The sequence below is a fragment of the Scyliorhinus torazame genome, chromosome 2 (assembly GCF_047496885.1).
Source record: "Scyliorhinus torazame isolate Kashiwa2021f chromosome 2, sScyTor2.1, whole genome shotgun sequence".
Classification (NCBI taxonomy): Eukaryota; Metazoa; Chordata; class Chondrichthyes; order Carcharhiniformes; family Scyliorhinidae; genus Scyliorhinus; species Scyliorhinus torazame.
In genome coordinates, this window is record NC_092708.1 from 218,779,027 (window position 1) to 218,795,234 (window position 16,208).

The 16,208-nt window shown below is 42.2% G+C and overlaps 1 protein-coding gene across 1 annotated transcript in view; it reads left to right on the forward strand.

Annotated features, from left to right (window-relative positions):
- Positions 1–16,208, forward strand: part of LOC140395958 (pericentrin-like) — a 401,239-nt gene that overhangs the window by 109,378 nt on the left and 275,653 nt on the right. Inside the window, 2 exon segments of the mRNA XM_072483987.1 lie at positions 5,063–5,330; positions 9,682–9,781. Coding sequence (XP_072340088.1) covers positions 5,063–5,330; positions 9,682–9,781 — 368 coding nt within the window.

Below are 16,208 nucleotides of genomic sequence, written 5' to 3' on the forward strand. Positions count from 1 at the left end.
TCCACCTAATGTTTTTTGACACTAAGGGCAAATTAACATGGCCAATCCATCTAACCACATCTTTGGACTGTGGGAGGAAACCAGAGCACCCGGAGGAAACCCACGCAGACACTGGGAGAACGTACAGACCGGGTCCGGGCAGACAGTGATTGTGTGGAGTCTGCACATTCTCCTCGTGCCTGTGGAGGGAATAAACGAACTGAGTCTTTTGAGACCGGATCGAACTTCAACAAAAACGGCTTTTATTCAACATGCATGAGGGAGAGCAAGATTCAGAGCTGTAATTTCAGCTTGCTTCCAAGCTACTCGGCCCCTCAAAAGTTCTAACACGTTTTTATACCTTTTGCGTTACAAAGCATTACATTTATATTAGGTCATCATATTGTTACTTTACATTTGTCACAGTTCTGTTCTGATCACATTTGCGGTTCCTTGTCCTGTGTACTTTACCATGAATTGTTTTCTGGATATCTCCTGTTTACAGTATCAAAGCATTGTATTTGTCAAGCCAATTTCAATAGTGCGTTAATTGTCCCCATTTCCCTGATACTTGACGAGTTTCCAGAGGCACAATGGCTCCTCTAGACATTGTGGAACCTCAGTAAGCAGTATCGATTTTCTTGCTGTAGCCTCGGGAATATCTCACCTGAGGTGTAACTGTAGTGCAGTCTTGGTAAATTGTCTTGTCTGTCCACAGTGAGTGTGAATACGACAGCCAGGCTGTCTGTTTAACCCTTTCCATTCATCCCTTTCCTGCTGCAGCCCACGCTCCCTGGGTTTGCCCTACAGTTTTCTTTGTGTGTTCCGATTTCTTCCCACAGCCCAAAGACGTGCAGGTTAGGTGGATTGACCACGATCATGGGAGTAGGGCGGAGGATTGGGCCGAGGTAAAGTGCTTTTTAGAGGGTCAGTGCAGCCTTGGTGGGCTGAATGGCGACCTGTATAGTAGGGATTCTATGGATTATCGATTTTGCATCTTTTAAATCATTTGGAACACCTCAAGAGTTCAATAATCATTGCTTGCTCCACATACTAGTTAAGTGTACATGCAACCATATGCTTAATTATGGGGCGAGGGGAGGAGAAGGAGTCATATGAAGATCAAAAAGAAAGCAAGGCCTTTGCCAAGCTGCAATGTCAGGTTGTCTTGGTTTTTCTGAGCTTCCTGCTCTTGCACTGCATATAATTCAATTTCATTATATGGAGTCGTCTTGAGATTGACAGAAAGATTTGCTATCTCAGGGTGTTCATTATTGTAGGTTTGTTGATTATGGAAAAAAATTGATAAAGTCCAGTTTCACAGATGATGTAACGTTTTCTTCGATTGCATTTCTGTATCTTGAGAGAAAAAGGGTAAAATTATAAAGATTGATTGCGTAGACTTTGTTTGTATTCCCTTGAATATAGAAGATTCATGGGTGATCTACTTCAAGTTCTACTTCAAGTTTTAATGATTAAATAATTTGACAGGGTAAGTGGATGAAAACTATTTCCTTTAGTTTAAATGTTGTAATGAAATGAGATGTTATGTCCACCTGCTAACCATTTGGGCATGCTCCCATTTAGTCATAGATCTTGCAAACTTTGTTTTCTTTTTGGTAGTACCTTTTGACTTTTAGTTCTGCATATCTGATGGGAGAATCCAGACAAGGGGGCATTAAACATCAAATGAGAGTTTGGCAGTTCAGAGGTGAAGTTGGGTACCATTTCTTCACAAGGGGCCTTTGAGGTTAGATCAGTTTAAAATTTCAAAACTCAGCTTTCTAGATTTTTGTCGGGCAAACCTTTGGTGAGCAAATAGAATTACGATACAGATCAACTGTGATCTAATTGAATGGCATGGTAGTGTTGAGGAACTGATTCGTGTATTCCTGTTTCTAACCGAGATGGAAAACCACCATCAAGCGATGCCCGGGTCACCTTTGTGGTAACCCCACCCCTTGCATCGACTGCTTTAAATTTTAATGCAGACTGCTGCTTAAATCGATCCAGCCATCCTTTTGAAGGTTATAACTTCTAAAGAACTGGCAAACCAATACCTAATTCAAATAGACTGACCTAGATACAGTGATAGAAATCAAGTTGAACCGAAGTGAAAAGCCATCTAATGTAGTGTGAATACCATGTAAGATCTCCATGATCGGTTCCTGCACTCTATCGTCTCCAAAGCACTTTTTTTTCTGCTGTCAACTTTTTTCACGTGTTTTATGTTTGTCACCCAAATCTGACTTTAAAAGCTGCATCAATTTTTGAGAGCGTTTACCTACTGAGTACCAAGAGTCCGTTCCTAGTAGCCAAGCGTAACAACCCCTGATAGCTTTCTGTACACAAATCAACATAGGTAGACACAGACAATAATCTAGGTGAGGATTGATTTTATCAAACCAAGTGTGTTATCAACTCTGATCTTTAATCGGCTAGCGCAAAAATGTAGCACTTCAATGATCACGCTTGTGGGACTATAACCCCCAAGTACATACAAACAGCTGTCTGCAAGTTCAGTTTTCTCCTTGGGCCTAAGACACATTGAACATCCTGCAATGAAATGTGCGCAAAAAAAATCCCCATGTAATATGGATCTTGCTTATCTGAAACAATGCAAATGCAGGAGGAGGCCATTCGGCCCCTCAGGTCTGCAGTGACCCTCTGGAAGAGCACCCTGTTGCTAACTTTTGGTTGGTTCTTAATTTGGCTCTATTTAATCACGTTTGCTCAAGAGTCGCCAGGTATCTTTCGACACCGCCACAGGTTCAGAACCAAATACTGGTCAATGACTCGATCCACCAGTTAGTAAGTTCAAAAGCAATGCTCATTTATTTACACACAGTCAAATCTACTCATGCATAAACTCTACAAACTAAACTACCACTATTACTAAAGCCTATACTTCGCTTTGGGTGCCCACTCAGTCAGAGGAACAATGGCCGTTGCTCGGTTCTGAGGCTGCTGGGTTGAGCTGTGTACAGGGTAGCAGCTAGGAGCGTCTATCTCGTAACGTGCATTGACTTGGAACTTACTTGGTCTGCTGTAGCTGCTAGGCTGGCCTCTCTCTTCGCTGAGAGCCAAAGCCAAAGGAGAGCGTTCTCCCTTGGGGGATACCTTTTATACGTAAAAGGGCTTTGCGCTCTTTTGGGCGGCCTTGAACTTGGCCTCAACTAATTGGGTCTTTCCCAATCATCGGTATCGATTTTCCTCCAATAGAGGGGTGGTTCCCTGATCGTTGGGCGTGTCCTGGTGACTGTCAATCAGCTTTGTCTTAGCTTCTTCTGGCGCCGGGGAGTCTGTCCTAACATTGTGTATCTAAATGTTTCCCTTTTGTCCCCAGAGATGGCTCCATTAGTATGTAAATCGTTTGGTAGTTTCTGTCCTGTCTAAGTGTTTAAGGTTCTAATCAGCAGACAGAGCTTGCACCTGCTTGTTTCTTAGCATTGTCCAATTTTCCCTGCAGTCTTTGCAAGTGTCCATTTTGTAATCGGGACGTGGCCATCCCAGATGGCTACAATCCTACCTAGACCCACCCCACGCCTTATCCTCATAACCCCAACTAACCACATCTTTGGACACTAAGGGGCAATTTAGCATGGCCAATCCACCTAACCTGCAAATCTTTGGGCTGTGGGAGGAAACCAGAGGTCCCGGAGGCAACCCACGCAGACATTGGGAGAACATTCATAGATACATAGAAGAAAGGAGCAGGAGGAGGCCTTTTGACCCTTCGAGCCTGCTTCGCCATTCGTCATGATCATGGCTGATCACCCAACTCAAAAGCCTAATCCTGCTTTCTCCACATAGCCGTTCAACCCATTCTTCCCAAGTGCTATATCCAGCCGCCTCTTTAAAGTTTTAGCATCAACTACTTCCTGTGGTTCACTGCACATCCAAGGTCTGAATCAAACCTGGAGCCCTGGCACTTGAGGTAACAGTGCTGACCACTGTGCCACCATGCCACCCTCAAATATTTCAAATGTAAATCCACTTAAATGTGCCATGAGCCATGTGGACTTCAGTCTGGACCAATTTATGATCGTGGCATGGCATCTTCACCATACTATATTGTCACCTTTTCATACATGAGAAAACAAGCTGGTCTGAGAGGGTAATCTTATTCCCTAATTATTGCTACATAAATCTTTGGTAGCTCCATTTTTCTTGGTATGCCTGTGATTTATTGGTGATTCCATTTTGGAATTGGATGTGTTATTTCTTCCTTGCGTCCCTTTTATCCCTTCCTCTCATGGTTGAATTGTACTGGCTTTAAGCATCAGTTTTAGTTTTGTCACTGTTATGTTCTCCTGTTCGCCGGTTCATCTGAGTATGCTCCATTCTGGTGATAGATTGAGCATACTTTGCTTTCCTTTTCCTTTCATATCCTTTCTGCATTTCCTGTTTTGTTTATATTTGAAAGGAATTTCTACTCCTGCTGGTATGATGTAGGAGAACAATTTGGTTTGCAATCTGAGTAGGAGTTGTTCTCAGCCATTGTGCAATGTGCATGCTACTATTGACCAGTGCCGGCTGGTAGAGGGGAAACAATCAGTCAGAGTTCCTGTTGCTGGAAGTATATTGTGTGGACGGAATTGAACTTAACTTGTTTGACTGTCCATCTGGCACTTTACTTTGGTTTATCATAGAAGAATGACTTTGGGGAAGCAAGGGATTTCTGCAGAATTGAATCCAACAGAGAGTCAATGTTGGGAGCATTTGAAGAAACGGCACCTGAACTGTGCGGTGAAAGAAGCATATTTTCAATAAGCCTGACAAATATCATGAATTTTGATTTGGCTATATTTGGAAGCTAAATGCAGATTTTGTGCTTTTGCTTTTACAAGCAAAGTTGTAATGTAACTAGCACCACTAGCAATAACTTTGATGTCGTGGTTATGGAAAGGTAGAGTAGCTGAATGCTAAAAGTAAAGCCTGTCTTTGGGTTCCATTTTCATTCTAATCACACAACTAGAATAAGTCAATCGGGAGTCCTTTTGGGCAGTTCATTTATACTGATACAATTCTAACATTTATCTGAAATGGTGAGCGATAATATATTTTTATAATTCCCTTATAGAATTCAGGGAACATTTGCTGGCTCGCACGTCTCGAGTTGAAGATGTAGAACATCTAAAGCAGGAACTTGCTGAACAGCGGGAGCAATTACAGAAGCAACATATTTGTGAGCTGGAACAACTAAAGAATTACTTTGAAGAGAAACTGAAAGATGTGCAAGAAAAAAACAAGGAGGAAGTTGCCCAACTAGAACAGCGTCTCCAGGAAGACATGAGACTACCTCTTGGTCTTGAATCTGAGCTCAGCCTGAATCAGACCGTAGAACCAAGGTGACAGAGAACATCAAAATAGTTCTAAAAGTTCACTTAGTTCATGTGGGGTTAGCTTAGTGATAGAAACTGGGCGGCATGGACAAGCTGGGTCGTAGGACCTGTTTCCATGTATAGAATCATACAATTTACAGTGCAGAAGGAGGCCATTCAGCCCATCGAGTCTGCACCGGCCCTTGGAACGAGAACCCTACTCAAGCCTACGCTTCCACCCTAACCTCGTAACCCAATAACCCCACTTAACCTTTTTGGACACTAAGGGCAATTTAGCAATAAACATCTATGACTCTATGCTGTTTCCAATATGATGTTACGTTTAAGGTTTTATGTTTAATTTGAATAACTGCTCATTTCCATGAATTTATCAAAAAAACACTTGCCTACAGCAATTTTCCCACTGTAAACCCATTTATTCCAATATGTATCAGTGGGAATAGCATGTTGGCAGATGGTTTGTGGAGTAGCGCATGGTAATACGATGAGGCAGAGTTAAACCACAACGGTGATTTATTAACTGAGAACTTTATATATACACAACACAACTCCAACACAGGTCTAGAACCACTGACTCCAGAGCTTACTCTGATGATTCCCCACTACCCAGGTCCACGACCCGGCACCCGATAGGCCCAGAGTCACATGCTCCGTCCCTCATAGGTTCCGTTTCAAGGATCATCCCTGTCACATTTTGTCTGTTAAATGCGCAATTTGGGAACTCTTTTTGATCTTCAAACACCATGAGATCCAAAAACTGCTGGAGCAGGAGTATAGTCTGAGTAAAGCTCTGGCCAAACCTTTTTCAGAGGTTAAGCTGTGAGGAGGTGATAGTGGGCTACTTTTACTTGCATGTTTCCAACAAGAGTTTAGTAACTAAGTTGAATTTTTCTTTTCCAAATTATTTGCTTTTATGTTTATGGTCAGCTGATTGAGGAGGCATCATGGCTGCTAAATGATTGCCAAAAAAAATAGTGATCTTATTGCTTCTCCTTTGTTTGCATTTGTTAGTTTCGAGGGTATATGCTGACATCCCAGCCTGGTTCTAAATTTGACCAATTTCACTAGTTTGCCTTCTCCTAGGTCGTTATTTTATTGTGAGCTGTTTTATGGTTGGTAGCTGAGTTCTACTTTATACTTTGCTGGTACTTGTTTTATGTTCCTGCATGCCACTCATTTATTGATGGGATTACTATCTGTCGGGAACTTGGGGTTGGGTTGTCTGGCAGTTCTTGGAAGGGTTGTTAGGATCTGGAATGTATTGGAGGAAGGGATTATGGCTTGATGTTCACATGAGCTGAGCTCTTGGACATTAGATTAGGGTTTTGTAAGTAATAGAAAAGGGAGCCTAAAGTCTGGCTCCCTTTGGGAGTATAATCAGGGAGAGCATGTTACTGGGGAGCAACGTGAGCTTGGCAGCATTCGTTGGAGCTACTGTATACAGCAGTGTATGGGAGAGGTCTTGAGCATGGAATTGTCTTGCTCATCATGCAGTACCAAGTGCTTCAAATTCTGTTGTGCCTGGGGTGGGTTGGGGGGGGGGGGGGTCTTTCTGTATTTTGTTGATATTTTGTGAAAATTTGAATTAAAATTATTATTTTTTTAAATAAAAAAATAATGTCGTGCCAACCTAAGGAAAGAAGGACAGAACAGCTTTTCAGGTGTTATTTGCAGAAAAGTATTGGGGATTAATTTCAAACACTACCCTTGAGTACCTAAGTGGAGGGATAGTCCAGGACTGGCAAATGTAAGAGAGACTCCCGCCTGCAATGACTGACTGATCCAATTTGCCCTGGATCCCATGAGCTCTTACCTTCTTGATCAGTCTCATATGCGGGATCTTGTGAAAAGCCTTACTGAAGTCCATGTAGACTACATCAACTGAACTGCATCATCTACACACCGAGTCACTTCCTCATTAAAACCACTAGCACTTCCTCCTCTCTCAATGCTAATCTGTTCAATTATATCGCAGTCCCCCTCACTGCTTTCTATACCTACATCATCCTTCTCCATAGTGAACACGGGTTTGATAGAAGTGTTCAAAATCATGAAGGGTTTTGATAGACTAAATAAGAAGAACTGTTTTCACTGGCAGCGGAGTTGGTGACCTGGGAGACAGATTTACAATGATTAGCAAAAGGACCAGAGGCAACATCAGCAATATTTTTTTGTGCAGAAAATTGATATGTACTCCCTGAAAGGGTGGAGGAAGCCAATTTAGTACGATACTAACATTGAAAAGAAAAGTGGATAAATACTTGAAGGGAAAGAAATACAGTGCTGGGTAGGGGTGGAATTAATTAGATAGCTCTGCAATTGGCATATTGGATCAAACAATCTCCTTGTGTGCTGTATCATGGAGTAAATTGACCTGCAACTCTCCATACTTTTTCTTTGAGAAGGTGACCAAACAGGTGGATGAGGGTAAAGCAGTTGATGTGGTGTATATGGATTTCAGTAAAGCGTTTGATAAGGTTCCCCATGGTAGGCTACTGCAGAAAATACGGAAGCATGGGATTCAGGCAGATTTAGCAGTTTGGATCAGAAATTGGCTAGCGGGAAGAAGACAAGGGCCGTGGTTGATGGGAATGTTCAGACTGGAGTCCAGTTACTAGTGGTGTACCACAAGGATCTGTTTTGGGGCCACTGCTGTTTGTCATTTTTATAAATGACCTGGAGGAGGGCGTAGAAGGATGGGTGAGTAAATTTGCAGATGACACTAAAGTCGGTGGAGTTGTGGACAGTGCGAAAGGATGTTACAAGTTACAGAGGGACATAGATAAGCTGCAGCGCTGGGCTGAGAGGTGGCAAATGGAGTTTAATGCAGAAAAATGTGAGGTGATTCATTTTGGAAGGAATAACAGGAAGGTACTGGGCTAATGGTAAGATTCTTGGCAGTGTGGATGAGCAGAGAGATCTCGGTGTCCATGTACATAGGTCCTTGAAAGTTGCCACTCAGGTTGAGAGGGTTGTTAAGAAGGCGTACGGTGTGTTCGCTTTTATTGGTAGCGGGATTGAGGTTCGGAGCCATGAGGTCATGTTGCAGCTGTACAAAACTCTGGTGCGGCCGCATTTGGAGTATTGCGTGCAATTCTGGTCGCCGCAGTATAGGAAGGATGTGGAAGCATTGGAAAGGGTGCAGAGGAGATTTACCAGAATGTTGCCTAATATGGAGGGAAGGTCTTATGAGGGAAGGCTGAGGGACTTGAGGCTGTTTTCGTTAGAGAGAAGAAGGTTAAGAGGTGACTTAATTGAGGCATACAAGATGATCAGAGGATTGGATAGGGTGGACAGTGAGAGCCTTTTTCCTCGGATGGTGATGTCTAGCACGAGGGGACATAGCTTTAAATTGAGGGGAGATAGATGTAGGACAGATGTCAGAGGTAGGTTCTTTACTCAGATAGTAGTAAGGGCGTGGAATGCCCTGCCTGCAACAGTAGTGGACTCGCCAACACTATGGGCATTCAAATAGTCATTGGATAGACATATGGACGATAAGGGAATTGTGTAGATGGGCTTTAGAGTGGTTTCACAGGTCGGCGCAACATCGAGGGCCGAAGGGCCTGTACTGCGCTGTAATGTTCTATGTTCTATACTGTGAAGTTCAGCGGATTCTTGGTATGGTTTGCGTGAATTTCACATTGCTGTATTTGTTGCTTTGTTGGTTGGCTTTGAAGGAAATATAAGACAGGAGAAGGCCATATAACACTTTGAACACCCTCCTCCATTTAATATGATCTTGGCTTCTGCATCAACTCTACTTTTTTGTTCTATCCCCTATCCTATAATTCCCTTAAGAGCCCACAAATCTTAGTGTTGAATATACTCATTGACTTGGCATCCATGGCTCTCTGGAATAGAATATTCCAAGTATTTACAATCCTCAAGAATTAAGAAATCTCTTTGTATCAATTTAAATGGCTAACCCCTTGTATCAATTTAAATGGCTAACCTCTTGTCCTGAGACCATCACTCTAGTTCTGGACTCTTGAACCAGGTGAAAAGGTATCCCAGCACCTCCTTGTTGAGCAAAAATATTTTTCCAATTTAATGAGATAACCCTTCTATTCCTTTAAATTCCAAAGACCATAAATCGACTTTATTCAATCTAGTCTCATTGTATAACCATCTGAATCCATCTTGCGAATATCCAGTGCACCCCTTCTAAGGCAAATATATCCTTCCCTTGGGTAGTTAGATTAAAACTGTGCACCTGATTCCAGGTGTGGTCTCTCCAAATTGCAAGACTTTCTGAAGGTTTTATTAATTTGGTTTGAGAAGATGTGTTTTATTGTTTAATATAATGTGTCTGTGCTGTGCTTTTTAAGATTTTTAAATTTTTTATTCTTACCAGTTTGTCTATGCTATCATTTACGGATCTCACTGAGAAGAATTACTTCCAGGACCGCATTCAGATTGTAGAAGAGTTGGCACAAAAGCTGGAACAATACAAGGTAACTTGCAACAGTTCAAAAGGAAACCTGTTGATATGTTTTTTCCAAGCAATTGTTGGAAGGCTCCCTGATGGCTCCCTCTTTAGTGCATTAAGCTGAACCATAGTGTAAGGCTTGATGCCTGATTTGCTTTTAGCTGATGTAAGCTTGTGTGATGGGAGGACTGCCCTGAACCTTGTTCTAGGCTTCCTTGAAGAAATGTCTGAAATGTTTGGATTCATTGTATGGTGAATAATACCTATTTTCCACCATTGCATAGCACATTAGGGTGGTGCTTCATTGTCCTATGTCAGAATTCTTAGATGTGTTAGGAACATAGGAGCATGAGTAGGCCTTTGGCCCCTTGAGCTTGCTTCGCCATTAAACTGAATCATAGCAGACCTTCAACCTCGATGCCATCTTTCTAATCTATGCTATCCCTGTAACCCTTGATGTCATTGGTAAGTAGAAATCTATCAACCTCTGCTTTGAACATGTGAATTGTTTGAGCTTCCACTGCCCTCTAGGGTTGAGAATTCGAAAGATTCCCCACCCTCTGACAAAAGAAATTTCTCCTCGTCCAGGTCCTAAATGGCCTACTTTTTATTTTGAGAATGTTCCCTGGATCTAGATGCCCACTCCTCTCCCCCAGACATACAGAAAAAATAATATTTCTGCATCTGTTGTGTCGCGCGCCCTGTCAGGAGTTTGTAAACTTCAATGAAATTACATTTCATTCTAAATTCTCGAGAATACAAACCCGTTTTTCTCAACCCTCCTCATAGACAATCCCAGGGATTAGTCTGGTAAACCTTTGTTGCGCTCCCTCTAAGGTGTTCCTTCCTTTGGTGTTCTTGATCCCACAGTACAATAGTCCAATTTCCTTGGTAATTATATATTGATGACCTGTGATGTAATCAGATTTTTTTCATTGCTTTGTGATAAATATGGTATGAAGATTTCCATTGCACATTTCTATTGCGTATGTACCTGAGATGAACGACTGTATTAGTGATTGTTGTTAGTTTCCCCTCAAGCCCATTTTCATTCCCTACTGAAGTGCCCCCCCCACCCTGCCCCATTACTTTGAAATTGAAGGTTTATGCTCTAACAATATTTCACAAAAATCAGCCATAGCCATTTCACAGTGGCGATTCTTTGTGCCTAAGACGTAACAGTGACTTCTAATGGGCTGTTTTGAAACAAGGCAGCTATAGTTGAGTGAACCTTTCCACGTGCAAAGCCATTCAATAAGATTATGTTTCGGGTCAATTTCCAGTTCTTACAGAAGGTCAAAGTTGAAGATAGAAAATGTTTTTAAAAAAACTATTCAGAAAAGGAATACATTACTGAGAGTAAAGAGCAAAAAGTCTATGATAGATAGGAGAGATGAACTAGGACGATTGTGCAAGGCAAAAGGAGATGAATAAAGAAACAAAAGTTCGGTCGAGAGGAGGTACAAATGGGAAAAACACATTTTTGGGGACCACAGCGGTTATTGATAATTGACCTTAAATGTGAACATACAAGCATACGGATCAGGAGCAGGAGTAGGCAACTCAACCCATCGTGCCTGCTCCATAATTCAAAAATCTTGTGGATAATCTGATTTGAACTCCACATTCCTTCCTACTCCCAAAAACCTTTCACCCCATTGCTTATCAAGAATCTATCTACGAGGCAAGTTTTTTACGCAGAGGGTAGTGGGTGCCTGGAACTCACTACCGGAGGAGGTAGTGGAAGCAGGGACGATAGGGACATTTAAGGGGCATCTTGACAAATATATGAATAGGATGGGAATAGAAGGATACGGACCCAGGAAGTGTAGAAGATTGTAGTTTAGTCAGGCAGTATGGTCGGCACGGGCCTGGAGGGCCGAAGGGCCTGTTCCTGTGCTGTACATTTCTTTGTTCTTTGTTCTTTGTTCTTTGTACCTCTGCTTTAAAAACATACAAAAATTCTGCCTCCTATGCCTTTTGAGGAAAGGCGTTCCAAAGACTCGAATCGTCCATCTGCGAAATAAACTCTCCTCATCTTTGTCCGAAATGGGCAACCCCTTATTTTTAAATAATGACCTCTAGTTCAAGGTTCTCCCACAAGAGGAAACATTCTTTCCACATCCATCCACTCAAAATCTTTCAAGGTTTCAATGAATTTTTAAAATCAATTTGCCCCTTATTCTTTTAAACTCAAGCGAATACAACTTGCCCATTACAGGTATTAATCTAATACACTTTGAACTGCTTCCAATTGCATTCATATCCTTTGATAAATAAGGAGACCTTCACGGTACCTCGGTACACGTGACAATAAACTATTCCAATACAGTGCATAGTATTCAGATGTGGTCTCATCAATGCCCTTTTAACTCTGTTTCTGTATCCACAGATGCTGTCTGACCTGTTGAGCATTTCTAGCTTTTACTGTTTGTATTTCAGGTTTTCAGTGTTTCTGTTGAATATTGCTTTTGTGTTTAAGCTAAACAAATGAGAGCCTTTATAACTAGAGGGCAAGCGTATACAAGGGAAGAAATCATGCTCCAGTTATACAAAGCTCTGGTTTTACCACATCTAAAGTACTGTGTTAATTTCTGGGCACTTAACCTTCAGAAATCCTGACGGTGGAGTGCAGTCCAGATTCAACAGAATGTCAACACCATGCCCAGAGTTAATTAATGAGGAGAGATTATAATTGTATTGCCTTGTGTTGCATAGAATATAGGAGCTTTTGGGGTGCGTTGTTGAATTATTTTCAGAACTATTGAAAGGATAGGGTAGCTGGAGAGGAACTTTGGTGGTCTAGAAGAAGACCACAAACCTTAAATTCAGAGTCAGGTCATTTAGAAAATTAGCAATTAGGAAACACTTCTTCACACAAAGAGTGGTGGAATTGTGTAGCTCTCCCACAAAAACAGTTCAATTAATAATTTTAATTCAAAGGCAAAAGATTTTAGCTACACAAGGATATAAGAGGATATGGAGCCAAGGCAGGTGGATGTAATTGAGTTGCAGATAAACTGAGATCTCATTAAATGGCAAAACAGGCTTTTAAGGGCTAAATGGCCACTTCCTATATCTATTTTCTCCTGTCTGTGTAAGGCTAGTACCATCTAATTCTTCTGTGCCTTGTCTTGTTATTCGAAGGCTGAGATGTTGACCTTTTTGTTAATGACTTGCCTTAAAGATAATGGAGTGGAGGGGAGGAAATAGAATGAAGTAAAAATAGAAAAAGATGGAAATGCAGAGCATATCTGGCAGCATCCGTGGAGAGTGTGACAGTTCATCTTTCAGGTTGATTAACTTCCACCAGAATGAAAAGCAGTGTTGTCTTCTTGGGAGGCATCATTCTTTTTTCTTTCATTGCAGTTAGATTAAATGCTATTTAAAGTGTACTAGTAATGTCCAGCATACTTTGGTTTGCTGGGCGTCATCTTAAAATCAATAACGTTGTAAACTAATATGTAGGGAAAGAGGAGTTTTTATGCATTCCTTTACCTTTGCACCACACACTCCTAGCTAGTTTAGCCAGTTGTTGAAGGATGTTTGTACGATATTCCTTCCACTGTTTAAGAAGGGTAAAAGAGAAAAATGTGGAATAAGCCTATTACATAGAACATAGAACAGTACAGGCCCTTGAGCCCACGATGTTGTGCCGACCATTTATCCTAATCAAAGATCAACCTAACCTACACCCCTTCAATTTAAGAGTCATTTAAATGTCCCTAATGACTCTGACTCCACCACCTCTGTTGGCAGTGCATTCCACGCACCAACCTCACTCTGTGTAAAGAACCTACTTCTGACATCTCCCCTATACCTTCCTCCAATCACCTTAAAATTATGTCCCCCTCGACACAGCCATTTCCATCCTGGGGAAAAGTCTCTCACTATCCACTCTATCCATGCTTCTCATCACCTTGTACACCTCCATCAAGTCACCTCTCTGCCTTCTTCGCTCCAGTGAGAAAAGCCCTAGCTCCCTCAACCTTTCTTCATAAGACATGCCCTCCAGTCCAGGCAGCATCCTGGTAAACTTCCTCTGTACCCTCTCCAAAGCATCCACATCCTCCCTATAATAAGGCGACCAGAACTGGACACAATATTCCAAGTGTGGTCTAACTAGAGTTTTATAAAGCTGCAGCAACCCCTCGCGGCTCTTAAACTCAATCCCCCTGTTAATGAAAGCCAACACACCATACGCCTTCTTAACAACCCTATCAACCTGGGTGGTAACTTTGAGGGATCTATGTACGTGGACCCCAAGATCCCTCTGTTTCTCCACACTTTCAAGAATCCTGCCTTTAACCCTGCATTCAGCATTTAAAAAATTAAACCTTCCAAAATGAATCACTTCACATTTATCAAGGTTGAACTCCATCTGCCACTTCTCAGCCCAGCTCTGCATCCTGTCAATATCCTGTTGTAACCTGCAACAACCCTCAACACTATCTACAATTCCCCCAACCTTCGTGTCATCAGCAAACTTACTAACCCACCCTTCCACTTCCTCATCCAAGTCATTTATAAAAACCACAAAGAGCAGAGGTTCTAGAACAGATTCTTGCGGGACACCACCGACCTCCAGGCGGAATACTTTCCATCCACTACCACTCGCTGTCTTCTTTCGGCCAGCCAATTCTGTATCCAGACAGCCAAATTTCCCTGTATCCCATGCCCACTAACTTTCTGAATGAGCCTACCATGGGGAACCTTATCAAATGCCTTACTGAAATCCAAATACACCACATCCACTGCCCGACCTTCATCAATGTGTCTCGTCACATGCTCAAAGAATTCAATGAGGCTTGTGAGGCATGACCTGCCCCTCACAAAGCCATGCTGACTATCTTTAATCAAACTATGTTTTTCTAAATAATCATACATCCTATTTCTCAGAATCCTTTCCAGTATTTTGCTCACCACAGACGTAAGACTGATGGGTCTGTAATTCCCAGGGATTTCCCTATTCCCTTTCTTGAACAGGGGAACAACATTCGCCTCCCTCCAATCATCCGGTACTACTCCAGTGGAGAGTGAAGACGCAAAGATCATCGCCAACGGCGCAGCAATCTCCTCCCTCGCTTCCCGTTGTAACCTCGGGTATATTCCGTCAGGCCCAGGGGACTTATCTATCCTGACGCTTTTCAAAATTTCCAGCACATCCTCCTTAATATCAACCTGTTCGAATCTATTAACCTGGTTCACACTGTTCTCATGGGCAAGAAGGTCCCTCTCTCTAGTGAATACTGAAGCAAAATATTCATTTAGGGCCTCCCCCATCTCCTCAGACTCTAGGCACAAGTTCCCTCCACTATCCCTGATCGGCCCTACTCTCACTGTGATCATCCTCTTATTTCTCACATAAGTGTAGATCGCCTTGGGGTTTTCCCTAATCCTTCCCACCAGGGCTTTTTCATGCCCCCTTCTAGCTCTCCTCAGTCCATTTTTAAGTTCCTTCCTGGCTACCTTGTAACCCTCTAGAGCCGAGTCAGATCCTTGCTTCCTCAACCTTATCTAAGCTTCCTTCTTCCTCTTGACTAGAAGCTCCACTTCTCTTGTCATCCAGGGCTCCTTCACCTTACCATTCCTTCCTCGTCTCAGTGGGACAAAAATATTCAGCACTCGCAGCAAGTGCTCCATAAACAATCCCCACATTACTGTTGTGCATTTCCCCAAGAACAATTGTTCCCACTTTGTGCTCCTCAGCTCCTGTCTAATAGCAGTATAATTTCCCCTTCCCCAATGAAATTCCTTCCCATCCTGTGTGTTCCTATCCCTCTCCATGATTGTGGTAAAGGTCAAGGGGTTGTGGTCACTGTCACCGAAATGCTCTCCCACCGAGACATCTGACACCTGGCCTGGTTCGTTGCCGAGCACCAAGTCCAATATGGCCTCCCCCATAGTCGGCCTATCTACATATTGTCAGAAATCCTTCCTGTACACACCTGACAAAATCTGCTCCATCCAAACCATTTGCACTAAGGAAGTTCCAGTCAATATTAGGGAAGTTGAAGTCACCCATGACAACAACTCTGTTACTTCTGCACTTTTCCAAGATCTGCCGCCCAATCTGTTCCTCTATCTCTCTGCTGCTATTGGGGGGTCTGTAGAAAACTCCCAATAAAGTGACTGCTTCTTTCTTGTTTCTGACTTCCACCCTGAAGAGATCTACAATGCGGAATTAGTGAGGTCTTGCGACACTAAAACTCAGTAGAAATTTGAGTTAAACTTCTCGGATGCAAACAAGAATCTTTATTGCCTCTATTTGATTACAATTGAGAGAAACTTAAATCTATTCTCAATAAAGCCTGGCTAGCAAAAGGACTTAAAGAGAAGTAACTTGTACACAATTTAACTTTCAAAATAATACAGAATTAGTTTCTTGCTTACTGCAAAACAGCTTGCATTTACTTCAAGAGTTACAGTGGAAAAGTGAAAATATGAAAAAT